This window comes from Schistocerca piceifrons, chromosome 1, assembly GCF_021461385.2.
Source record: "Schistocerca piceifrons isolate TAMUIC-IGC-003096 chromosome 1, iqSchPice1.1, whole genome shotgun sequence".
NCBI lineage: Eukaryota > Metazoa > Arthropoda > Insecta > Orthoptera > Acrididae > Schistocerca > Schistocerca piceifrons.
Window position 1 is genome coordinate 886,640,719 of NC_060138.1, and position 27,273 is coordinate 886,667,991.

At 38.7% G+C, this 27,273-nt stretch overlaps 1 protein-coding gene across 1 annotated transcript in view; it reads left to right on the forward strand.

Annotated features, from left to right (window-relative positions):
• Positions 1–27,273, forward strand: part of LOC124793072 (armadillo repeat-containing protein 5-like) — a 220,018-nt gene that overhangs the window by 126,938 nt on the left and 65,807 nt on the right. The window contains exon 8 of the mRNA XM_047257992.1: positions 2,741–2,973. Coding sequence (XP_047113948.1) covers positions 2,741–2,973 — 233 coding nt within the window. The remainder of the gene's footprint in view (positions 1–2,740; positions 2,974–27,273) is intronic.

Genomic DNA, 27,273 nt, shown 5'->3' on the forward strand with positions numbered 1-27,273 from the left:
TTTCCTAACTTGTCTAAAGTCTTGTCGATACGTGGCAGTGTGTCGGGTGTGGTATCCTTGTTTACTGCTCTCATATCGACACATAGACGGTAGGTTTTCTCCCTATTGATTGATTTTTTTGGCATGACTATCCCAAGGACTTGCAGAGGGTTGAATTATCACTGCAGCCAATTGCTACTGAATAATATCTTCAACAATATATTGTAATTGATGGGGTAAGCTGTATGGCTTCTGCGCTGTTGGTCTAGTGTCTCCTGTGGGAATTTTGTGTCGTATGAGATCAGTTGCTGACAAGTATTGCCTTTCCTCGAATAACCATGCATATTCCTTGAAAATTGGATACTAAAGATTTTGCTCTGACTCAGGCAAATGTGTCAACTTTTCTTTCAACTGATTCTTTATCAAAGGTGCTAATGCACAAACTTTCCTCTCAGGTAACTACTTATGTCTTTTCTCGTGATGCTGTTCCTGGTTCAAAACTTCTATCTTCATAACCGATCACAATAATATCTAACACCTACGCATGTCGGAGTAGTGCTCTGCTAGTCCCTTTGCCAAGAATTCAAAAGTGGGTGCTTTCTGCAATGCATCTAATGATTCAACATAAGTTCGCGCATTGCCTTAAAGCTTCAGCTTTGTGTCATTTAACAAAAATGGTCTGGCCATGTGCATGTCCCATGTCCCTGACATTTTGCAAAAATGTTGTTACATTTTTGCCTGGCTTTCAAGCAAAAGAAGGTACAAAACTTACAACTGGAATTGTACTGACAATATCTGGTACTAATTTTTCTGTTTCAAGTTTAGGGGCTCTTGAATTGCCCACAGTTGCTGCATTTTCAGCAGCTCTGGCTTCACATTTGCGAGTTATCGCATTAAGCCATCCCTGTAGCTCTATTTTTTCAAGTGACAGGGTGTTTTATCTGCTGTAAAAAAAAAAAAGAAAAAAAAAAAAAAAGTCTCGCTCAATTCTAAGCAGTGGAAAGATCCCTTGGCAGAAGTTTACTGGAGTCATTAACTAACAGAATGCTTTGCAGCGACACTTATATCACTTAGCGGCAGATGTGGTTGCGCATGGAGGTGGTGGCAGTGTCGGCATCTGCATCGTGGGTGGTGAAGGCGGTGGCGGCGGTGCGATGTAGCGGCCTGTGGCCATATAAAGTGCTCGCATGCTTAATTGAACCTTCACGGCCTAACACGAAGGAACATCTAGAGCAAACAGCAAAGTGGCCCATGGCAGAAAACCACTAGGCATCGATATGGTTGCCAGCCCATAGGATTGGCAGGAAAATATTAATTTTGTACATGATAGGATGGTAGTAGGTGGGCATCCGGGATGTTTTTCCCACATGTAAAATGATACTTCATGTGATGGCATGCGGTGCTCCCATTGGTTGGTTTGTGGCAAAAAGTTGGCGTCTCTCACTCAGCAATACCATGGTGTTGTCCCTAGCTCAGCATAATAGTGTGGGAGCCAGCCACAAGTACTGTGGAGTAGTTAAAATGTTGGAAGTAGAATACAATAAAATTTTTTACCATTTTTTCCTGCTGCCATATACACTAGGCCATTTATATACATTGTGTAAAGTACTGGTCCTGTAACACTCACTTGGGGTATGCCAGAAGTTACTTTTACATCTGAAGACTTTTCTCCATTGAGATTCACTTGCTGCGATCTGTTTCTGAGCAACTCTTCAGTTCATTCACACAATATCATACCCCGTAAGCTTGTAATTTGTTCGTTAGGTGGCAGTACAAAACTGTATGCACACAACATCTATCCAGGCACCTGTATCTACTGTTTTCTGGGTATCATGGGTGAACAGAGTTAGCTGGGTTTCATGCGGTTGCTCTCGGAACCCATATTGATTCCTACAAGGAGATTTTCGATTTCCAGAAATGTCATAAAATGTGAGCATGTTCCAAAATTTTGCAACTGGCTGATGTCAGATCAGCCTATAGTTTTGTTTGATGACCCTCCTTGAAGGCAGGAATGGCTGTGCTTTTTTGCAGTCAGTAGGAATGCTTTGCTCCATCAGAAATATGTGTTACACTGCTGCTAGAAGAAGAGCAAGTAATTTTGCATACTCTATGTAGAATTGGGCTAATTATTTTTAATTTTATTTTCCCCGAAGTAGTTGAATTGTTGTTAATTATTCTGAATTGTTGTTAATTATTCTAGTCGCTGGTGATCTTGATTTATGGCAGAAAAATGCAGTCCGTTTTTTCATTGTATCTTTTACTGACTCAATTTTCTGCTACACCTCTCCATCTGGCATCAAGCTCTTCTGTCCATTTAGTCAGTGTTTTTTGTTGATCATTATTATTCAGATGATTCCTGTGTTTGCTCTCTGTATTTTATTTGTTGTCAATTTGGTGTTCAACTTTATGTATAAAAAGAAGAAGAGCTGGCCTATTAAATGTGATATAAGGATAAGTCACACATGTTGATAATTCCTGAAGACATAGTTTAAGTAATTAGAAGATCTTGATGACATTACAAAACATAGGAGTATAATTCCTTTAATCTAAATGTGCAGAACTCTTGCTGATAAATAATTCTTATATTCTTGGCCACTATTTTTAGTTTTTCTGAAAATCATTATAGTGAGCTCTTGATTTTTATACAAACAGCTCTGATGACTTATGCCTTGACATTTTATTGTTTTTTTTTTTTTTTGTTTTTTTGTTTTTTGACATGTTACGACTAAATAAAAATTAGACATTTTCCAAAATGTTTCAGATTGAAGACAGTGAAGCTGATAGTGATACTGACATGGGACCTCCAGAGGTACCTCTCCCATGCAGTGGTAATGATTTGGGCTATATCCTTGTGTTGCTTTCAAGAGTTTCACATATGGACTCACTGTCTGAAGGACAGGCATTAGCACCTACTCTTGAAACACTGATAGATTACATTGTGCAGATGGAGACAGCACAGCATTGTGCTTCCAAGATTCTTGCTCGTATAATAAGGTGAGATCACAGTTTTAATACATTCATTAAAAATATGTCACAGGATTTAATACTCAAATATATATCACACCTTTAGATTGAGTTTTTATCTGTTATCAAATATAAAATCCATTATCAAATATAAAACTTTCTATTTAGCTTCCTTGTTAGTAGTTGTCACAAAATAATAATGAATTTCTGAAGTAAATTCACACAGGTACCATATCCATTTAATCAGTTTAATAACTGGGGCTTTTGTAGGGCTGGTATGGCTTTGGTAGGTGTATGGCAAGGTATTAAGCATTCTTGCATTTTGTAAAAGTTTTTTTAAAATTGAAATTGCTTCTGGAAGAATATTGTGGAAGAACATATCTACATATTTCTGCATAGAATACAAACAATGGAAGAAGTAAAGGTAATCACATGCCTTGCAGCTGAGACATAGAATGTTTGACACTATACACACAAGACAGATATTGTTGCTAAACTTTTGTACAATGTTCTCTCTCTGAACTTACAAACACCCACCTACCCACCCACGCACCCACCCACCCACACACACACACACACACACACACACACAGTTTTTCGTGATTGAGGACATGATGATGTGATCATTGTTATTATAATCAAATAAACACTGCATTGTTGGTGTTGATAATGGTTTTCATAAGTTTAGCAAATCACCTTTAGGTGCATACTGAGAAAAGCAGCAAAGGGAATTATAATACAAAAAATTATAGCAGCCATGCATAGTGCTGCAAGGCACAGTTTGTCCAAAAACATGAAGATGCAGTGATAAACTACAGAAAATGTACAAATGATGCTGTAAGGGAAGTTATCAGTCACATGACTTGTGACTATGAAAAAGTTTTTCAAACATTAAGAATAAAATAAGAAAACAAACAAAAAAAATTAAATTTTTCTGTCATTTTTATAATTTTATAGTTCTTCAAGCAAAGTCTCCTTTTGATGCAACTAAGAGTCTATTGGGTTAACAAATATAAATATGAATTTTGACATGTTGTAAGTAAAAATATACACATGTAAAGTAGCAGCTTGAGAAGACTGTTGTACAAATTTTTTTTTTGTGTTACATGAGACAGAATGCGCTAAATTAATGAAGTCAGTCAATCTGCATTACACAACCCCCTGTGTTGAAACTTCACTTACAACAGTTGTTTATTTTGACAATTTAGCATGCTTTGAAGATAGACTAATGAAAAAATGTTAGCTTTTAGGAATTAATGTTAGATATTAACAGTGAAGCTTCAAAACAATGACACTGTTTTGGAAACGGAGAAAGTAGCTGCAAAAGTATGCCACATGCAGTAGTGACTGCTGACAGCCGCACAAGTGTGTTTATGTGTGCTGCTGCATACAGCTGTCTGTACAAACCAAACTTACATAATGAACAAATTACCCTGATGATTGTGGAATAATGAAGCTATCGGGCCTCAGAGATTACCATCGTAAATGTTGAAGTAATTGTCGTGATGCAATTCATTTTGAGTGTTCATAATCTTGTCAGATTCTTCTGTTTTGGCCATATAAATTTCTAATTCCTCCAGCACGTTGCGATATTGCCATGTTGGTTTTATGCAAGATCTCCATATTACTGTTCAGTGTTTGTGATTCTATGCTTATGTGCTGACAAATGTGCTCCTACTGCAATTTTATTTTACATATTTAATTAAAATGACTTTCAAATGTTCAGCCTGCCTGCCCAATGTATTGTTTCTATTGGTTTTAATTGCCATGTCATCAACTAATGTCTGCCTGATGATTTTTGGACACTGCCATCATGAATAAATGATCAAAATTTTGTATGATAGAATGAATGTTCATCTTCCTCAGGTGCTACTTGAGGCTACCTCTTGAGTGGAGTGGGACCAGTATTTATACATGCAGCCTTCCCCCTCCATAGTCAGTTCCGGGCATTCCCTCTGCAGCTAGTGTCCACAGGATGCACTATTAGGCATTCCACTTTCGGTCTGGTGTGCCTGCCGGTGCGCTGGCATACTGTTTTTGGTTCAGTGCAGCTCTGGGTGTTCCATCTGTGGACTGCACCCACTGGATGTGTTTCTAGGCATTCTGTTTTTGGCCCGGTCTGCTTGTCGATGTGCTGTCATTCTGTTTTTGGTTAGATGCAGTTCTAGGTGTTCCTTGTGCAGTCTGCATCCAATTGATCTAATCTTAGGTGCTCCATCTTCAGTCTGTTGTGCCTGGTGCTCTGTTTAGGGTTACTACCGTGTCCACTCGTTCAGTTCTTTGTTCTGTGGAGTGCTTCTGCTGTCCCCGTATTGTTTTGAGCAATTTCAGTGCAAGATCCCAGACTGCACTTAGTTGATACTCAGTGTCATAGTTAATGAGGTTTTCGATTGTCTTTATCTCTTGATTCTCTTACAACTCCATCAGCATCTCTGAGGGCCTGTGCTGGAAGCCTCATTTCATCATAAGTCATGGAATGTTTGCATTCCAGACAGTGTTCAGCAATGGTGATTTAGTTGCTGTCTTAGTTGGATGTGCCTCCAGTGTTCTTTACATCTGATGTCAACTGTTCTGGTTGTTTGACCAATGTATGACATTTCACATTTGAAAGGTATATGAAAATTCCCGCTTGTCTTAGTCCCAAGTCACCTTTCACATTCCCCAATAGTCCCCTAATCAACTACATATCATAGAATCTATTACTACGATCAGTTTTGATGTGGTATCCCTGTTCACTAAGGTGCCACTGAAAGACTCACTGGGACTGATTGCTGAGAAATTTGATGACACGCTGTTGGACCTGTTTAGGCATATACTGACTTCCACTTATTTTCTGTGCGGGAGTCAATATTACAAGCAAACAGAAGCTGTAGCCATGGGCAGCCCTCTGTCTTCAATGTTTGCCAATACATTTATGGAGAGATTTGAAGAGGAAGCATTAGAGACAGTTAAATATAAACTCACATGCTTCTTAACGTGTGAGGACGACACATTTGTGATCTGGCCACATGGTAGGGAGAGGCCTGATGTGTTTCTTGAACATTTGAACTCATGCAACCCAAGTATTAAGTTCACCATGAAACTGGAAAGGATGGCCAGCTGCCATTTTTGTATATGCTTATCAAAAGGAGAGCAGTTGGGTCATTTGGCCACAGTGTGTATCGCAAACCCACACACATTGATTTATACCCGCAAGTTATCACAGAAGAAGACGTTGATCCACAGGGCACGCAACTTGTCAGACCCGGAGAGTTTTAGCAGCAGAAACAGAGCACCTGCGGTCAGTATTCTGCTGTAATGGATACACCACCAAAGAGATCCAGAAGACACTCTGAAACATGACCCAAAAGGAGATTAAAAGCAAAGATTGTGGCATATCTGCCCTATGTGGGATCTACTTCCACCAAAATCAATGGGCTTCTCTGGAATCACAATTTCAGGTGTGTATTCTGACCACTTAGCAAGATTGGGGAATGTAAATGATGACCTGGGACTAGGAAAATCAAGAATTTATCATATAGCTTGCCTACGTGACATGTCATACTTTGGGCAAATAACCAGGACAGTGAACATCAGATGCAAAGAACATAAAAGACACACCCAACTAAGACAGGCAACTAAATCAGCCATTCCTGAGCAGTTTCTGGAACTCAATCATTTCATGAATTATGATGAAACAAGGCTTCTGGCACAGCCCCCCAGACACTTGGACAATGTTGTGAGAATCAGTAGAGATACAGGTGATGAAAAGCTCACAAACTGTGACACTGGGCATCAACTCAGTAGAGCCGGGGATCCTGCACTGGGATTGCTGAAAATGCAATGGGGCTAACAGAAGCATTCCACAGAAATGAAAAGTGTGGATATGGGAAACAAACCCCCAGATGGAGCTCCAGGAACTTTGGACCGCAGATGTAATGCCAAAAATTGCATTTGGCTGGTGCAGATCATGGAGGGAACACCTAGAACTGCCCCTAACTGAAAGTGGAATGCCAGTATGTGACGGGTGCACTGAAATGAAAACTAAAAGCCTAAGAACATGTCCAGTGGGTGTGGACTGCAGATGGAACACCTAGAGTCACACTGGACTGAAAACAGAATGTCTTCTTGCCAGCAGGTGCACTGAACTGAAGGTGGAATGCCCAAGACTGCATCCAGTGGGCGTGGACCTCAGAGAGAATGCCTGGGAATGACAATGGAGGGGGAAGTCCACTGGTGTAAATACTGCACCCTTTCCACTCAAGGGGTAGGCTCAGATAGCACTAATGAAGATACTGAGTGAAGTCATCAAAATACTGGGCAAGAATGACGCTGATATGCGGCAGAATACTGGACACCACAAAGATGTCAAAGTCTCTCATACTCATTCAACTTACTTCTTTACTCTTGGTTGTCCCATACTCTTCCCTTTGCATAGACAGTTGATGTCTTCAAACTGGTGATACCATCTACAGATGTTATCATCAGTGGGAGGATTACAATGGAACATAATATGGAACTCATGTTTCATTGTAACAATACATTCAGTCCTTGCAAAGTATAAGACACAAAAAGCTTTCTGTTCACTATTCGCCATCTTTCTTACTAGCACTTTCTGACTGAAGACACAGAAAACAGTGGCGCACCTGTGCGCACAGGTATATGAATAAAACTGTATGAGTTGTTCTTTATTTTGCTGTATTATAATTGTAAGTTGAATGTAATGAATGCTACAAAGCATTACCAAGTAGATAAGATTTCTGAAGATCCTTTCTTATATTTTTTCATGGATGATGACAGCTACCTAAGATCATGCTGAAAAGTATATACTTTTGTAGAGCACTCAGCCATTACGTGACTTGATCTTGAGCCATTGTTCCTATGCATTTTTTTTTTTTTTTGACCTAAATAACTATAGCTTCTGTTTGTGATTAATGATATTACCAGTTGCTTATCCAGTAAACTGACTGTCAACTTTTGTGTCTATCTCTGTTTAACTTGATGATCATTTTATTCTAATAGTATCATGATAACTGAGTCTAGTTGTTTTGAGAATATTATCAAAGGAACGAGGTGTTCTTGCCATCACTATTTATTAATAAAGGGCTACTATAAATGATTAATTCATTTTCAGATTTCTATATTGTCCAAGTATTAGATGTACAGATATGATCACTGCGTGAACAGAACCATAAACACACAAGAGTTTGCATTGTGTCCATCAGTTAGTGTTACAAGTGCAGTGCCTTGACAGAATGGTGACAAAGCAAGAAAAGATTTTGTGTGTGTTGGAATATGCGAGAAGTTTATCTGTTACAAAATATTTAGCTGGAAAGGTTAATTGCCACAATGTGAGATTGTGGGGCACTGAAGATCCGTATGAAATGCCAAATAAACGACTTCCGTGAAAGGTTAATGTTTTCTGTGCAGCGTCACAGACATTGCTGTATGGGCTATTTTTCTTCTTTGAGAAGACTTCGACAGTTACCTCTTACCTTGACATGTTGCAGTTCTGGTTGTTTCCACAACTAACTACTGATTCTCAGAATTTCATCTTCCAACAAGATAGGGCACCCCTGCATTGGAGCATCACTGTTCATCACTACCTAAATGACAAAATGCAGCATCACTGTATTGGACATAGTGGTGAAGATGGTGTGGTTCTGTTCCCTTGGCCCCCAGGTCACCTGACCTAACATCTTGTATCTTTTTCTTTAAGAGGTACGATAAAGACCAAGTTTCCATACCCCTGCTGACCAGACACTGGAAAAATTCAGAGAATGCATTAGTGCTGCTGTGATGACCATTGACAGGATAGGTATGGAATCAACTTAAGTGTTGCTTCGGCGTGTCTCATGTGACCAGGTAGTCACTCATAGAAAATTTGTAGAGTGTAAAATGCAAACTTGGTGAGTTTACAGTTTCATTCATTCATCAACCATATTTGTGTGTGTAATAGTTTGGAAAATATGGAGCTTTGAAAATGACTGAATCATTTATAGTAGCCTAATATATTTTCAACAGGGATGGTTTAGTAGCAGTAGTAGTAGTAGTAGTAGTAGTAGTAGTTTTATTCATCCATAGATATCTTTTTACAAGGATATAGGACATGTCAAAGTATTTACAAGTTTAGATCAATTTAAAATAAGCTAATTCATTTACACATATATTTACAGACTTATAGTTAGAGACAATCATTAGATTTACTCCTGGTATACAGTACTTTTTTTACAAATAAATTATTAAATAATGTAAAGCCACACTGTTTACTCATATCTCACTATCAGTCACTGCACACACTATACACACATTGTTTCATAACACTTCACTCACTACTCTCTCTCTCTCTCTCTCTCTCTCTCTCTCTCTCTCTCTCACACACACACACACACACACACACACACACACACATTGGTGATCTCTGGACCATTTTGTGTACCGCAACTTCCCATTTGCTATCCTGAAAAACTGAGTCAGCATCCCTCCATAATGAGTGAGATGTTGAGCTCAGAAAGAGGAAGAGGTGTTAGAATTGAGCTACGCATAGCTTGGGGGTAAATATTTCTAGAAAGGAAAAAAGAAGGAAAAAAAGCTTAAGTGAAGGTGATACATGGAATGTTGGATGTTTTATAATCATTATTATTATTATTATTATTATTATTATTATTATTATTATTATTATTTATTTATTTGTAAAACATTTTTTTTATCAAACCCCTACTCTGTTTTATCGAAGTAATCCTTCAGTGTATAAAATGTATTGCACAACAGGTACATTTTAGCTGCTTTTTTAAATAATTGTATTTTTGAAATTTCTTTAATCTATTTTGGTAATTTATTGTACAGTTTTATTCCTTGGTAGAAAATTATGTTTTGAGTATTATGTTTATTTTTTCTTGGTAAAGGTAAGTTGAGTCTATCTCTTGTTGCATGTTCCTGGACAGAGCTGTTTGTGCAGTAATTACCAGTGTTATTTTTGATGTATACAACTGACTGGTAAATGTATTCACATGGAGCAGTTAAAATCCGCAGTGTTTTGAACAGATCTTTACAATGAGCTTGACTAGTATTTTTGGTTGTTATCCTTATGGATCTTTTCTGGAGTTTGAAATTTTGTGTTCATATTTTGTGTGTTTGTTCCCCAAAAAAGAATGCCATAGCTAAGAATTGAGTGTACATATGAATAATATGTAACTAAAAGACAGTGCATGTTACACACTGATGATAGGATTCTGAGGGCGTAACATGCTGATGACATTCTGTTTGCAAGTACCTTTGTGTGTTCACACCACTTCAGCTGAGAATCAATATCCATTCTTAACTGTCTGTTGTAGGTGTTTTTCTCAAAAAAGTTTTTGAAATGGTGTCTTTCTTCTTTCTTTTGGACGGGGGGGGGGGGGGGAGTTTTATCTCTCTGACCAATTATGAAATTTTAACTTTTCTAGTCTATTGCAAACTGGCCAAAAATCCTCTCCATCTTATGACATATCTCAGGGACACATTCATTTTCTGTAAAAAAAAAAAAAAAAAAATCAACTCTGGATCTCTGTAACCTCTCCTTTCTGTAACCATGTAAACTGTCTGAAAAATCTGAGTTGTTTCAATTTATGAATTTACCCATCTTTCGGTTACATCGTTGCTTGGGAACTTGAAGTCCATGAATGGCTTCAAATAATCTCCAAGTAGCTGAATATAACCATAGGCAGTCAGTGATCAGTTCACTTGAAGCAGAGGGCCCAGTCCATTCCATGTAAACACAGTCCACACCATTACAGAGCCGCCACCAGCTTGCACAGTGCCTTGTTGAGAACTAGGGTTCATGGCTTCATGGGGTCTGTTCCACACTTGAACCCTACCTTCAGCTCTTCCCAACTGAAATCAGGACTCATCTGATCAGGCTACAGTTTTCCAATCATCTAGGGTCCAGCCCACATGGTCATGAGCCCAGGAGGGATACTACAGGCGATTTTGCGCTGCTTGCAAAGGCACTCATGTTGGTCATCTGCTGCCAAAGGCTATTAGCACCAAATTTCACACTACTGTGGAAACTGATATGTTTGTAGTATATTCCACATTGATTTCTCCAGTTACTTCACACAGTTTAGCTTGACTGTAAGCACTGACAACTCTATGCAAATGCTTTTGCTTTCAATCATTAAGTGAAAGCCATTGGCCCCTGAGTTGTCCTTGGTGAGAGGTTATGCCTGAAATTTGGTATTCTCGGCACACTCTTGATACTGTGGATTTCAGAATATTGAATTTCCTGATAATTTCCAAAATGGAATTTCCCATGTGGCTAGCTCCAACTACTGCATTCGAAATCTGTTAATTCCTGTTGTGCAACCATAATCATATCAGAAACCTTTCGACATGAATCACCTGAACACATATGATGCTGCCCTTTTATACCATATGTATGCTATACTACCTTCATCTGTATAAGCGTATCGCTATCCCATGACTTTTGTCACGTCAGTGTAATCACCACATATTGTTTTATATATACACTATAACAGTTTTATCTGTTTGAAATGTCAGAATATTTCTGCCTTGAATAAGATCAGAACTATATAGTTATGTGGTAGCTACATGGCAGCATTTGAGTATCTGAATTTCCATAGTAGTTATTAAGATTCATGTCCCCTCAATAACATTCTTTTTCCACATTTTGTTGTTTGTTGATGTGTTGCAAGTGTATGACAAATATAGCTGAGGTATGACGAACATGATAATACTTTGCGAGAAAGACGAGTATATGACATATGCAGGCTGTGAGCGATAGCACCCTGGCACTCTTGCAATATGATGGCTTCACTGTGCTGTCCCATTGAAGTGATCAACTTCTAACAAGATAACTCACCGGTTCATGATTAGAATCATTCAGCAATGGTTTTCACAACAGGCTGATGTCGACTTGATCAACTGGTCTGTTTGAGTGCCAAACTTGAATCTCATTGGAAAATTGTGTGCCAAAATGAAGCGACATATGAGCTTACAGTGGCCAACATCAGCCTTCAGACATGGTGTTGGATACATGGGAGAGGCTGACTGCCCCCATGCTTCATGGATGAGGCAAGTAGCTGATACCAGTGGTGGGTGGACCTCATAGCATCATTTCGCTTTACTCCACTTTATATTACAACATTTGGTATAACTGTACGTTTGTTAATTGGAAATTTACATGAAATCGTTATACTTTACATCTTATTTATTATATTCATGCTACCTGACACGTAATAAATGTAAATTTGAAAAAAAAAGGAAAAGCCCAAACAAGTCAATTTGACACACACACACACACACACACACACACACACACACACACACACACACACACACATTCACGCTAGTGCAACTTGCCCACACGTCTCCAGTCTCAGAGTGTTGAAACTACACTCTCTGAGACTGCAGACGTGTGTGCAAGTTGCGCTTGTGTGAGTGTGTGTGTGCGTGTGCGTATGTGTGTCTACTGCTGATACTGCTGACAAAGGCCTTAATGGCCAAAAGCTATGATTGTGTGAATCTTTTTATTGTGCCTATCGTGACTCAACATCTCCGCTGTATGGTGAGTAGCAACTTTCCTTCTCTCATATTGTTATATTCCAGCCTGGATTTTCCATTGTTCAGTTTGAAGAGAAATAGAATTGGTGTCCTAAAATGTGACAGTCAGACTTAATATTGACCAATATCAGAACAGGTAAAAGCTAAAGTAATAATATTATCTTCCTTACTGCCTCTCCAACATTTTCTGCATTCTGCAAAAGAAGTTAAGTCAGGGCATAGAAAAGTTCTTTTTCAAGTTAGCATTTGAGTCCAAGGATAGCATTCCACACACTGTGCCGATTTTTGTATGTAAGTCTTCACAGAAATGACCACTGCAGAAAATACGTTCAGTGTTTTCTTTATCAGATTGCACAGCTGAAGCATTGCCCATGATTAAATTTCTATCAGACTATGACTGATTGGAAGTTTTGTCAGGTGTTTTTCTGTTTTTCTTTTTTGAGAACAAAACTTTTGTTTTTGTCTCCTTGGATTCCACTACAGCTTTCATCTCTTTGAATTGTTTCAAACATTCTCCATATGGAGACAGTGTTTGCCACTTAACAGATTCAGAACAAGCTTATTTTATTATATGAGATGTAACTTGATATGGCTTGCTGATTTTGGGAGGTGGCCGGATACCAGTTGGACTCACATTTACTCCATTGTTCGAACCTTGTGTGTCAAACTCTTGTTATTTTGCAAAGCCATTGTCTCTAAGTAATATGATGTCCCAGTTTCCAGAGACTGCTTATAGCATTTTCCAATGTTACTGCCCACAAGTAGGCTGCTCCAAACAGCCTTGTAGTTAAAAATGAGGTTTCTACTTTACCTTGGTTATTTGCCCACCAGGTTTCTATTTCAGCAAGTTTCAAGTTAGGAAACAGGAAAAACTCACTTGGGGCAAAGTCTCCTGAACAGGCTGGATGAGGAACCAGTTCAGAGTCTAGTTCATCCATTGTTATCGCTGATATACGGGATGGTGCATTATCCTAATGAAAGAGCACTTTTTTGTACGCCAACCTTGTTATTTTTTCAGCCAACACAAGTTTCTGACATTCCAGCAATGAAGCATAATAGGGTACAGTTAGGGTTCTGCCTTTTTCCACGTAATCTATGAGGATTGTACCTTGGGAATCTCAAAAAACAATGTCCATCACCTTACCAGCTGACAAAATGTTCTTTGCCTTCTTTGGTGCGTTTTCACCAGCCTTTGTCCATTGTTTTGATTGCTGTTTAAACTCTGGTGTGTATGATGGAGCTAGGTTTCATCAACAGTCACAAATCAGTGCAAAAAGTCTTGCAGATTGCAATTAAACTTCAGCCACATGCACTTTTGGTCGACTGTGAACAATCATGGCACCTCTTCGCACACAGCTTCTTCATAGTTAATTTTCCATTCAGGATGTTACGCATTCACTCAGATGAGATGCCAACAGTCCCAGAAATCTTAAAAATTTTTATTCGGCGGACTTGTGATACCATTCAGGGATTTTGTCAATGGTTTCCTTTTTGGTGACCTCCGTTGGATGGCTGGAACACACTTTGTCTTCTGTGCTTGTCTGACCATGTTTAAATTCATTAATCTAAAAGTAAATGGTCTTTAGTGATGGTGCAGAGGCCACATGAACTTCATCCAGTTCTGTTTTTATTTGTGTGGCAATCCAACCTTTCAAACGAAAATGTTTAATACCAGCACAAAACTCAGTTTTCTACATTTTCAATCGCAGTCGACACACTGACCAGTTGAGATAGCTGTCAACAGTGAACTGTATGCTGTACAGTGTACTAATTCCTTATATGATCCTTGAAATAATAAAGCTTATGGACCATAAAGGTGCAGCAAAAATGTTTCATTCTTTCATGGAAATTTATCAGACTTGTCAAACCATCATTGTACACTCAAAAAACTGAAACACAACACTTTTAAGATCAAGGATTCCAACAGTATCCAGCTCTGTAATGGTCTTGTTGTCATTGCTCTACACCTCAGGCTCTATGAGAAGTAAGTTCTGATCCCTCCCTGCAGAGCTGAGCAGTTACTTTAGCCAGAATCTAGCTTTCTCTCTTTAGTGAACTCTCTCGTAATTGGCACCTTTCCTTTGTATTCAAAATCATTTTGAGTAATGATAGTAGATTAAAAAATGTTAAATCAGAATATAAATAGTCATTTTCTCACATTATATCCTAATTGCAAGAAGACAAAGAGTAGACCATTCAGTCATCCAGTATCTGTAGTTTCATATCCACAAACCACCAACATTATTGAGTTCTATTGTCCTTGCACATTACAGAGAAGTGAACCATATCTCACACTGAAAATCCATATTCTATGCATGTCCTGTCAACTGGAAGATTATACAGTTTTGTACCCATTTATCTCTTTTTTTATCATTATACGTGTCCAGCTAGATTTTAATATAGGATTTTAATAAATATTAGTGACTCAGCCCAGCTTGGCACAGGTAGCACTACAGTTAGCCAACTTATTTGGTGCAGCATATTTTGTTTGCAGGACACAGCATAGAGTTATGAATAAATTTCAGAGAACAGTGTGGAGTTACTCAGTATCATCACTTTCATATGACTTACACAATATAAGTAGCACTCAGCATGAAAGTTGTCTGGAGACATGAATGTTGTGTGTTCCATATTGAAGTGGTGTTTGCAGTGTCACCTCATGACAGGGATGAGATCACATGGTAATGTAAGCAATATGTTTACAACCCATCTAAATATTGTATATGAACTGTGTGTATGTGTATGTGTGTGTGTGTGTGTGTGTGTGTGTGTGTGTGGGGGGGGGGGGGGTTGGGTGTTTGTGTGTGTTTGGTGAGAGTTGAAGTTTGTGATTGGAGGGCTGAGGATTGAGTCGCAGATAGACACAATAAAAACACTCTCACAGTTCAAGCTTTAGGCCATTGACTTTCATCAGCAATAGACATACTTTTGCACACGCATACACTCGTGCAAATTAAACTCACACACATGAATGCAGTCTCGGGCAGCGTTAACCACGCTGTACGTATTAGCACCAGTGCATGATGGGAGTGGCAACTGGGTGGGGGTAAGGAGGAGGCCCGGGTAGGGAGGGAGAGGGTTAGTATGGCGGTGGCGGTGAGCAGTGAATTGCTGCAGGTTAGACGGAGGGCAAGGGAGAGGTGGGGAGGAGGGGGGCGGAAGTAGCGGAAAAAGGAGAGAAATAAAAAGACTGGGTGTGGTGGTGGAATGACAGTTGTGTAGATTCTGGAATGGGAACAGGGAAGTGGCTGGATGGGTGAGGACAGTGACTAATGAAGGTTGAGGTCAGGAGGGTTACTGGAACATAGGATGTATTGCAGGGGAAGTTCCCACCTGCACAGTTCAGAAAAGCTGGTGTTGGTGGGAAGGATCCATATGGCACAGGCTGTAAAGCAGTCATTGAAATGAAGGATATCTTATTTGGCAATGTGTTCAGCAACAGGGTGGACCACATGTTTCTTGGCCACAGTTTGTCAGTTGCCATTCATGTGGACAGACAGCTTGTTGGTTGTGATGCTTTCATTGAATGCAGCACAGTGGTTGCAGCTTAGCTTGTAGAACACATGACTGGTTTCACCGTGATAAAGAGAGATGATCCTCAACGAGTCCACAGCCGGAAAAGCAATAAAAGCAGCTTCGACAGGAAGCGAAAGTGTTGTTATAAGGACTTATGAGCTTAAAGAGAAATGGGAGTTTACTGGAAATGTAATTTAGAACATGATTTATAAATAAAATAAAATTTTACAACATTGGAAAAATGTGATAAATTGCTTAAATTTTTTTTATTATACCCAAAAATACTCCCTTTTTTTGTTAGGAAATCTGACGCGATAGAAAAAAATGGATCACATTTTTAAAATCAGCGCTGAAAAGTACATAAAAGTCAGTTATCAAATTTCAAACAACTTTCAAAAAAAATTTTTTTTTAGACCTGTGTTATTCAGTTAGTTAGTCTTTCCTACATTTGAAATATGAACTTCATAAAAGATTAAGTTTTGCTAAAAGTCTGATCAATTTGAAATCACGTATAATAATATTCTCTCGTTCCTATTAAGTGAATGCCCTTAAAATAACTTGCATGAATTTTGTTTAAAATTGTGGGAATTTTTTGATGCAGTTTATGTAGCTTGCATTGCATTGCAATAGCTCTCTTAAAGACTACAAATAATTTGCACCATTGTTGTACTCATCAAGACAAGAGAAGCTAACATAGAAAGACTGTTGGCACCTACCATGATGGGGAAATAAAAATGTGCAAAATGGTGGACAGTCTTTGGTTCAGTGGCTGAGAACTAGGCACTTTGACTGAGCTTTTTGCACAGTGATGCTAACACCTCCTTTGGACTGTATCTAGTGCTGCTGGCCAAATTGCTACACATTTTGCAATCAGTGTCCGTATCCTATATTTCCATGTATTAGCTTCAATTGGTATTAATTTTTAATATTGTGTGTAGTACGTCTTGCTGGTATGAAAATATGTTGTCACTATAATGCAATGTGGTTATTAATGGGGAGAAAGTGTTACTACAAACTGGGATATTCCTGTACATGCCAAGAACTCCTGAAGTGGGACTTAACCATTTTCCCTGCAGACAGTTTTGTTATATTGACTGTACACACACACACACACACACACACACACACACACACACACACACACACACACACACACACACGAAACTGGTAACTATGAAATGAAATCTAAAACCAGTAATATTTCATTCTATTGGGGTGGGAAGGTTATGGAAGAAACATTGCTTTCGCAACAAACATTACTTATTTCGAGTTGGACAACCCTTTTCAGTGGGTTCCACCACATGTAACCCAGGAATATACTGTTCAACACAATATAATCCTTCACATCCTTTGCTACAGTTGGCCTATGTGGCGCCGTGACATGCCATTCATTAGTAGGTCTCTCCTCTTCAGTGCCTGTTTTATATGATATTGGGTGCTATGGTCTTTGCTACAGTGAAGTGTTTTGCACTGGCACATTTTCACTCTTAACTTTTATCAAAGGTTAGGTGTAGTATGCTAAGCACTCTCCAGATCATGCTTCTTTCATTCAGAATTCCGCTATCGGGTGGAGAAATGTAGGGTCCCCCTGAATAGGTCAGGCGTGCACTACACGCCGGAAGCGGCTACAAGGGTAGCGGAGTACGTGTGGAGTGCACATGGGGGTTTTTTAGGTTGGAGAATTCCCTCCCTAGGCCCGAAAAGACGCCTCCTGGGACGCGGCAAGGTAGGAGTAGGCAAAATGCAACAGGGAATAACAATATTAATGTGCTAATAGTAAACTGCAGGAGCATCTATAGAAAGGTCCCAGAACTGCTCTCATTAATAAACGGTCACGACGACCATATAGTACTAGGGACAGAAAGTTGGCTGAAACCAGACGTAAACAGTAATGAAATCCTAAACTCAGATTAGAATGTATACCGCAGAGACAGGCTGGACAGAGAAGGGGGAGGCATGTTTATAGCGATAAGAAGTGCTATAGTATCGAAGGAAATTGTCGGATATCCGAAATGTGAAATGATTTGGGTGAAGGTCACGGTTAAAGCAGGCTCAGACATGGTAATTGGATGTCTCTGTAGGCCCCTGGGCTCAGCAGCTGTTGTGGCTGAGCACCTGAAGGATAATTTGGAAAATATTTCGAGTAGATTTCCCCACCATGTTATAGTTCTGGGTGGAGATTTTAATTTGCCGGATATAGACTGGGAGACTCAAACGTTCATAACGGGTAGCAGGGACAAAGAATCCAGTGAAATTTTTTTAAGTGCTTTATCTGAAAACTACCTTGAGCAGTTAAACAGAGAACCGACTCATGGCGATAACATATTAGACCTTCTGGTGACAAACAGACCCGAACTATTTGAAACAGTTAACGCAGAACAGGGAATCAGCGATCATAAAGCGGTTACGGCATCAATGATTTCAGCCGTTAATAGAAATATTAAAAAAGGTAGGAAGATTTTTCTGTTTAGCAAAAGTGGCAAAAAGCAGATTACAGAGTACCTGACGGCTCAACACAAAAGTTTTGTCTCAAGTACAGATAGTGTTGAGTATCAGTGGACAAAGTTCAAAACCATCGTACAATATGCGTTAGATGAGTATGTGCCAAGCAAGATCGTAAGAGATGGAAAAGAGCCACCGTGGTACAACAACCGAGTTAGAAAACTGCTGCGGAAGCTAAGGGAACTAGACAGCAAACATAAACATAGCCAAAGCCTTGCAGACAAACAAAAATTACGTGAAGCGAAATGTAGTGTGAGGAGGGCTATGCGAGAGGCGTTCAATGAATTCGAAAGTAAAGTTCTATGTACTGACTTGGCAGAAAATCCTAAGAAATTTTGGTCTTATGTCAAAGCGGTAGTTGGATCAAAACATAATGTCCAGACACTCTGTGACCAAAATGCTACTGAAACAGAGGATGACAGACTAAAGGCCGAAATACTAAATGTCTTTTTCCAAAGCTGTTTCACAGAGGAAGACTACACTGTAGTTCCTTCTCTAGATTGTCGCACAGATGACAAAATGGTAGATATCGAAATAGACGACAGAGGGATAGAGAAACAACTAAAATCGCTCAAAAGAGGAAAGGCTGCTGGACCTGATGGGATACCAGTTCGATTTTACACAGAGTACGCGAAGGAACTTGCCCCCCTTCTTGCAGCGGTGTACCATAGGTCTCTAGAAGAGCGTAGCGTTCCAAAGGATTGGAAAAGGGCACAGATCATCCCCGTTTTCAAGAAGGGACGTCGAACAGATGGGCAGAACTATAGACCTATATCTCTTACGTCGATCAGTTGTAGAGTTCTGGAACACGTATTATGTTCGAGTATAATGACTTTTCTGGAGACTAGAAATCTACTCTGTAGGAATCATAATGGGTTTCGAAAAAGACGGTCGTGTGAAACCCCGCTCGCGCTATTCGTCCACGAGACTCAGAGGGCCATAGACACGGGTTCACAGGTAGATGCTGTGTTTCTTGACTTCCGCAAGGTGTTTGATACAGTTCCCCACAGTCGTTTAATGAACAAAGTAAGAGCATATGGACTATCAGACCAATTGTGTGATTGGATTGAGGAGTTCCAAGATAACAGAACGCAGCATGTCATTCTCAATGGAGAGAAGTCTTCCGAAGTAAGGGTGATTTCAGATGTGCCGCAGGGGAGTGTCATAGGACCGTTGCTATTCACAATATACATAAATGACCTGTTGGATGACATCGGAAGTTCACTGAGGCTTTTTGCAGATGATGCTGTGGTGTATCGAGAGGTTGTAATAATGGAAAATTGTACTGAAATGAAGGAGGATCTGCAGCAAATTGATGCATGGTGCAGGGAATGGCAATTGAATCTCAATGTAGACAAGTGTAATGTGCTGCGAATACATAGAAAGATAGATCCCTTATCATTTAGCTACAAAATAGCAGGTCAGCAACTGGAAGCAGTTAATTCCATAAATTATCTGGGAGTACGCATTAGGAGTGATTTAAAATGGAATGATCACATAAAGTTGATCGTCAGTAAATCAGATGCCAGACTGAGATTCATTGGAAGAATCCTAAGGAAATGCAATCCGAAAACAAAGGAAGTAGGTTACAGTACGCTTGTTCGCCCACTGCTCAGCAGTGTGGGATCCGTATCAGATAGGGTTGATAGAAGAGGTAGAGAAGATCCAACAGAGAGCAGCGCGCTTCATTACAGGATCATTTAGTAATCACGAAAGTGTTACGGAGATGATAGATAAACTCCAGTGGAAGACTCTGCAGGAGAGATGCTCAGTAGCTCGGTATGGGCTTTTGTTAAAGTTTCGAGAACATACTTTCACCGAAGAGTCAAGCAGTATATTGCTCCCTCCTATGTATATCTCGCGAAGAGACCATGAGGATAAAATCAGAGAGATTAGAGCCCACACGGAAGCATACCGACAATCCTTCTTTCCACAAACAATACGAGACTGGTATAGAAGGGAGAACCGATAGAGGTACTGAGGGTACCCTCCGCCACACACTGTCAGGTGGCTTGCGGAGTATGGATGTAGATGTAGATGTAGAATGCCCAGCCTTGCCACTGATAACTCACTGTCTAATGTGCAATTGGTATACATTTTGTTTGTTTATAGAGAATAAACCAGAAACAACATTTATAGAGAATGGCGTACTAGTTAATTAAAATGAAAGTTTACAACAGTGGATGTAGAAAATATTGGTTGACTGGTGATTTCTTAACAGAATCAGCTGTAGTCGCTAAATCATCTTCAGATTCAGGTTACTAATCTATTTGTAAAAAACCTATAACAATTGAGGTTCTTGACTGGAGAACAGGTGGAGGAAAGAGTGAGAATTCTTTAACAAGAAAATGTAGTTCTGCCTTGAGCAAACACAATTTTCTTGAAACTTCCTGGCAGATTAAAACCGTGTGCCGGACCGAGACTCAAACTCGGGATCTTTGCCTTTCGTGGACAAGCGCTCTATCAACTGTGCTACCCAAGCATGACTCACGCCCCGTCCTCACAGCTTTACTTCTGCCAGTATCTCGTCTCCTACCTTCCAAACTTTACAGAAGCTCTTCTGCGGACCCTGCAGAACTAGCACTCCTGAAAGAAAGGATATTGCGGAGACATGGCTTAGCCACAGCCTGGGGGATGTTTCCAGAATGAGATTTTCACTCTGCAGCAGAGTGTGCATTGATATGAAACTTCCTGGCAGATTAAAACTGTGTGCCAGACCGAGATTCGAACTCGGGACCTTTGCCGAGATACTGGCAGAAGTAAAGCTGTGAGGACGGGGCGTGAGCCGTGCTTGTGTAGCTCAGTTGGTAGAGCACTTGCCGGCAAAAGGCAAAGGTCCCGAGTTCGAGTCTTGGTCCGGCACACAGTTTTAATCTGCCAGGAAGTTTCATATCAGCGCACACTCCACTGCAGAGTGAAAATCTCATTCTGGAAACATCCCCCAGGCTGTGGCTAAGCCAGGTCTCCACAATATCCTTTCTTTTAGGAGTGCTAGTTCTGCAGGGTTCACAGAAGAGCTTCTGTAAAGTTTGGAAGGTAGGAGATGAGATAGTGGCAGAAGTAAAGCTTTGAGAATGGGGCGTGAGTCATACTTGGGTAGCTCAGTTGGTAGAGCACTTTCCCGCGAAAAACAAAGGTCTCGAGTTCGAGTCTCGGTCCAGCACACAATTTTAATCTGCCAGGAAGTTTCATATCAGCGCACACTCCGCTGCAGAGTGAAAATCTCATTCTGGAAACAATTTTTCTTATTTTACTACCCATTCACGTTTCGGAGACGTTTCTCTATCTTCAGGAGTTTTATTTATTATCTGTAGAAAAATATACAAAGAATGTATGTGTTATGATATCCACCAGGTTTTGATATTAAATATTTACATTATTATAAATATGGACAGAAATATCACTGTGAAGAATAAATATATACCTTATTATTACATACAGCTATAATTACTGCCTTCCAGTATGTCATCTATAATTAATAAGGATTTAGTAATGTTTGTTATGTAATTTCTAAACTTTTAAGATGTGATATTATTGATTTTTTCTTATGCTGTAGCACTACTGTCATTATATTTTTTGTTTTGTGAACGAAGATTTGCTGTTTTTCTGTTTGACTAGCATTTTGTAGGTTACAGTTCTCTTGTTTGAAAAACGAGTTGAAATGTACATTAATTGCAATTGTGCTTTGTAAAATGATTATTGGGGAGGGGGACAGACTCTGTATGTAAATGTGTGTACCTACTTTTTGTAGATCTCGTATTTTCATGTTTCTACAGGGTGTTTGAATGGAGCTTCCTAATGTACACATTTTCACTCTTTGTGTGATGTTCACATATTCTGCCATTTTTTTTTCTGGTTGGGAATTTTGTATTTTGTGGTGACATTGGGCCGTGGGGGTGTTTTTTGTTGTGTGTGTGTGTTTGTGTGCGTGTGTGTGTATGTGTCTTAGTTTTCTGATAATTTCTGTAGACCTGAGAACAGGGTTCCAGTGCATAGTGTTGTGTATTCATTCATCGCTTCTTTCCCTTCCACTATGGCTTTTTACATACGGTAATTTTGTTCTAATTTTCTGTGGAGAGCTGTTGCTATATTTGAGAATGTTGAAGTCTGTTTTTATGTCTCTTGGTCTGTGTTTCTTGACCATGAGATGATCTGCATATGTAGAATGACTGCTGTTACTCTTAAGTGCCATCCTGTGTTCAGTGTATCTGCTGTTGAAATTTATACTTGTTTGTCCAATATAAATTGAGTTGAAGTGTTGACACATGAGTTGGTAGATCCAAGATGTGTTGGGTTTGTCTGTATTAATTGCCGTAAATTTGTTTTTTTTATAGAGTTGTCTGTTCTCTAGTCAATTTTCAGTCTTTTTATTTTTATTTTTTTCATATAACTTCTTACCTGTTCTGTGAGCTGCTTTGTTGTTGTTGGTGTTTTTGTTGTGGGTGAATGCATACGATTTGCTGTTATTGTGGATGCTTCTTTTTTGGGTTGTGTTGTGTATTTGTGTTCTGTGTGTTTATGTTCTGTGCGCCTGTCATTTTGTATTGGTGTTCATCTGTTTGCTGTTGTGTGGTGGGTGCAGTTTTCATTTTTGTTTCAATTTTTTGGTTTAGTTTGTCTATCATTTTCAACTTCTATTTGTTCGAGTATTTGTATCTCATTTTTGTTGTTGTCCTCATTGAGGTGAATTTTATGCAGTCTGTGTAACATACGTCGGAACCCAGCTTTTCTGTGTGAAATGGAATGTGTCTGTGTATTGTGATGTCTAAGAAATATAGCATTTTGTCCTTTTTTTGATTTGCAGATGAATTTTATCTGTTGGTGATCTGTGTTTATATTGTTGGAGTTGTTGTATGTGGTTGGGTGTTTTGTTTAGAAGGCATGTGATGTCATTTGAAAAATAATATCAGTACTTTATTATGTACTGTTTGGGTTTCACTGTGGTTTTAAATATTTTGTTTTCAATGTGATTTAGGAAGATGTTGGCTAGGATTCCACAGAGTGGTGACCCCATGGGGAGTCCATCCTGTTGTGAGTAGAAGAGGTTGTCAGCTGTGCAATAGTTTTGTTCTATGATTAATTTTAGAATGTTCAGTATTTTTTCTATGTAGGGATTGTGAATGTCTGTGTTGTTACAAATGGTGGTGTTGGTTTCTGTGGTGGGTATATTGATGTACATGGATGTGATGTCAAATGACATGAGTTTGGCTATTGTTGCTATGTTGATGTGTTTGATCTTTTCTATAAGCTATTCAGTGTGTATGCTTCTGTTGTTTGTTTATATATAAATGTTTCTGTAAGTTGTGTGCTTTTCTATGGCTAGGTGAGATGTGGGTGAACTTCTAAAACATATGAGTGCGCGTATTAGTGTATCCTGTTTGTGAATCTTTGGTAGGCTGTTTAGTGTGGGAACCTTGGGGATATTTTGTTTTAGCCATTTTACTTTCTGTTTTGTGAGTATATGTGAGATATTCTGATATGTTTGTGGTGGGTCACTGCTTATTTTTACAATTTCGTTCTTTAGCATAAATTTTGGGATTTTATTTTTGTACTACTTCTGTTTTATTACTAACATGGTGTTGTTGTTGGCAGATTTTGTGATAAGAGCCCCGTTGCTTCTAAGTTTGTCTATTATTTTTCTGGATTTTTTTTTCAACAGTTTTTGTTACTGTCAGTATGTTATTTTTGTTTTCCTTTATTATGCATCTGATTTCCTCTGCTGTTAACTCTCTCGTCAGCCCTGCATTGAAATTAGAGCTGTTGTTCTCCTCTTGGTGTTTTATTATGTATTCACTTTCTGTTATTAGGCTCTCTGTTGTCTTGTGTATAACCTGTGCGTTGACATTGTATTTAGGTGCCCTTTCTAGTAGGTTAAGTGCTTGTTTGGTGAATTGTGTGTCGCTATGGTTTATCAGTTGTAAGTAGATTGTGTGGTTTGTTTGCCTATTGTTTCTGACATTAGCTGGAGTGTTACTTTCCGTAAGTGTGTGTAGTTTTTGTTGTTTTCCCACTTTCTTTCAATTAGAATGTCTGTCTGATGTTTGACTCTATTCATGATGCCAGTAAATATTTCTGAGATTTTTATATGTTTTTCTAGTTCAAGATGAGTTTTGAACAGTTCAAGGTTGAGCATGTCTTTCTTGGAATTCAGATATTTAATGTCCTGACTCAGCCAACCTGTTTCTGGTTTGTGCTTGGCATGTTGTGCTGCAAGAGACATACTGTTTACAGTGACATGTACATGCTTAGATATTACTTTATGAGTCAGACAGATTTTGTTCAGTTTTATATTGAGATAAGTGAGAATTATTACTAATCACAGAAATATACTGCGAAACAAAATACAACAGCTTGAATTTGTGCAGTTCACATTGCTTATCACAAATTTGCTTTCTGCATAACTGAAATTAAATGCAGTAGGGCTTGTGTAAACAATTAGAAATAAACAGTTCATTACTGCATGCAAAATTTGAAAGAAGCAACTAAAGATAACAAGAAGGCAAGCTGAATAATACAATTAGTTTTCCTGTAATTCATGAAGTTAAGAAAATTTCTGTGATTTTCCGCCTCATAAAAGTTGTACTTTTCATGCTAGCTTTCTGTGACTTCTTTACTACAAAAGTAAGGGCTGAGTGGTTGGCATGCAAATGTAATTTCGTGCTGAACACTTTTTTCACCGTACAAGCCTGCAGTACCAGAAGTAAATAATGAGTATGGAGTGATACAACTGTGCTTATATCCTTTTTAGCTGAAACACTTGTGCACCTTTCCAGAAACAGCCCTACCTTCTTTCAGATGAAAAGAGAAGAGGAGAGGAGATGTCAGAGATGTTTGAACTATGACCAAAGTAAATATAACTAATGCAGAGTCCCTGAGAAACAATGTGTGAAGGATTATACGTAATATTTATCTATGAGATCTGAGTTTCTTTTGTTGGTGAACATTCATTTCCAAAAGAGCATTTCCTTGCTTTTGGTGTATTTTATATGTTTAACTTTATAACCACGATCTTTTAGAATGTGTATTTGCTATAGCAAGAACAAAGATGATTTATAGAACACAATACTTTACAGAACAACACGTAAGATACAGGTTGTGCACAGTAGTGAACACATTGTCTAGACAACAGTAATACAGAGTACAGAATAGGCCGAGCAATCATTTGCAGTCACTTTAATAATACTGTTTCTTTGGCGGCTCACTAGAGTGCGCCAGGGGGCTGACCCAGGTGGCTTCTATAAGTGGGCCTGTGAACTTTATAGACCTGCAGTCTCTGAAATTTTGCATGTCATGAGTGAAGGTACATCAGTATTTAAGTTGAATAAGTGATTTCAGACCCTTATATACTCAAGAACATGGCTTTTGAAGGAATTAACAACTTAGTGAGTTTATGAAAATTCTGATTCACAAATTTTTTTACATAGGGTACAAAATGAAGTCATTAGGCAATAAATTAGGTGTAAGGGGATGTTAGATATTAATTTGACATTTTGCTACATCAAAGAATCAATTGCTTGTCATGCTGTGTAACAGCTATTATTGTCACAGTGAAGAACAATTGGATGTTTTCAGTTATTTTTTCTGATTTGATCAACAAATTATCACAAGAAAATTGTTTTAAATGATGATGTATTCAGTATTTTTTGATTCTCTAAAGCATTGCTTGTGATGTACCCGATGTAACTAAAGAAACCAGCGATCACCAAATTAAGAAGTGATCATTTTCTTGGAAGCTCTTTGTAAATGAAGTACTTTTTTAGGCTTCAGTTCATTCTGAAACACCCATACGATTGACTGCTTCTTAGATTTTGCACATACAAATATATCCAAGCTTTGGCTCAGGCTGGATGTTGTATATAGATGTTACATTTCCATGGTTGAATTTTTTCTTACACCAATTGACACTGGCCTCTTTTTATGCTTCAGTCAGATACTGTAGAACCCACTGGGTACAGATCTTCTTCAGATCTAAATAATGTGGAAAAATCAAATATACTGCAGCCTTTGATATGCCTAAGAATGCTCCTAACGCATGGTAAGTCACATATCAATCTTCTTCAGTCATGTTATGCACAGCATCAATGTTTTTTTGGAACCACGGTCATTATTTAACTCACTTTACAGAATTTGTCACTGATTGAAGCACATCCACGACAAAATTCTGCAAATCGATTATAAATGATGTTTTCTGAAGGTGATTGAGCACCAAAGTTTGAATTAAGCAATTTGAGGCATAATTGGAGGGTTAGATCTTTACTAAAGTCATGCAATAAAAACTTTCTTTGTGAAAAATTTCATTTTTTCATTACACTCTTTCTTTAACACTCTTTCATTAACTGTAGTCTGTTATGACATTCATTGGTGCCTCTTCTGCTAGAACCATCTCACGACGCGGCCTGTAATGTAAGAACAGAACCAGAGTTGCGGTAGTACCTAGCTTGCGCTTGTATGTGATGGAGATGCTTAACAGTTATAATGTCAGTTCTCTTGGACGCCTATGTGGTACTCACGGCAATTTTGTAAGGCTTGCATATTATAGGCTTTAGTTTCACCGAAACCAGTAATCTTGGAATAAAAAGAATTCCTGCAATCTTGGCTACCAGTTTATTGTTTTACAAGCATCTAGATTGCTCCCACATGAGCACAATGTGCTCCCTACAAAATAAAATATTCAGTCAATTTATGAACTGCAATCATTTTAATGTATCAAAAGACAAAGTTGAAAACAAAATGAACATTGCATTTTAATAATGAGAATTCCCTACCTTCAAA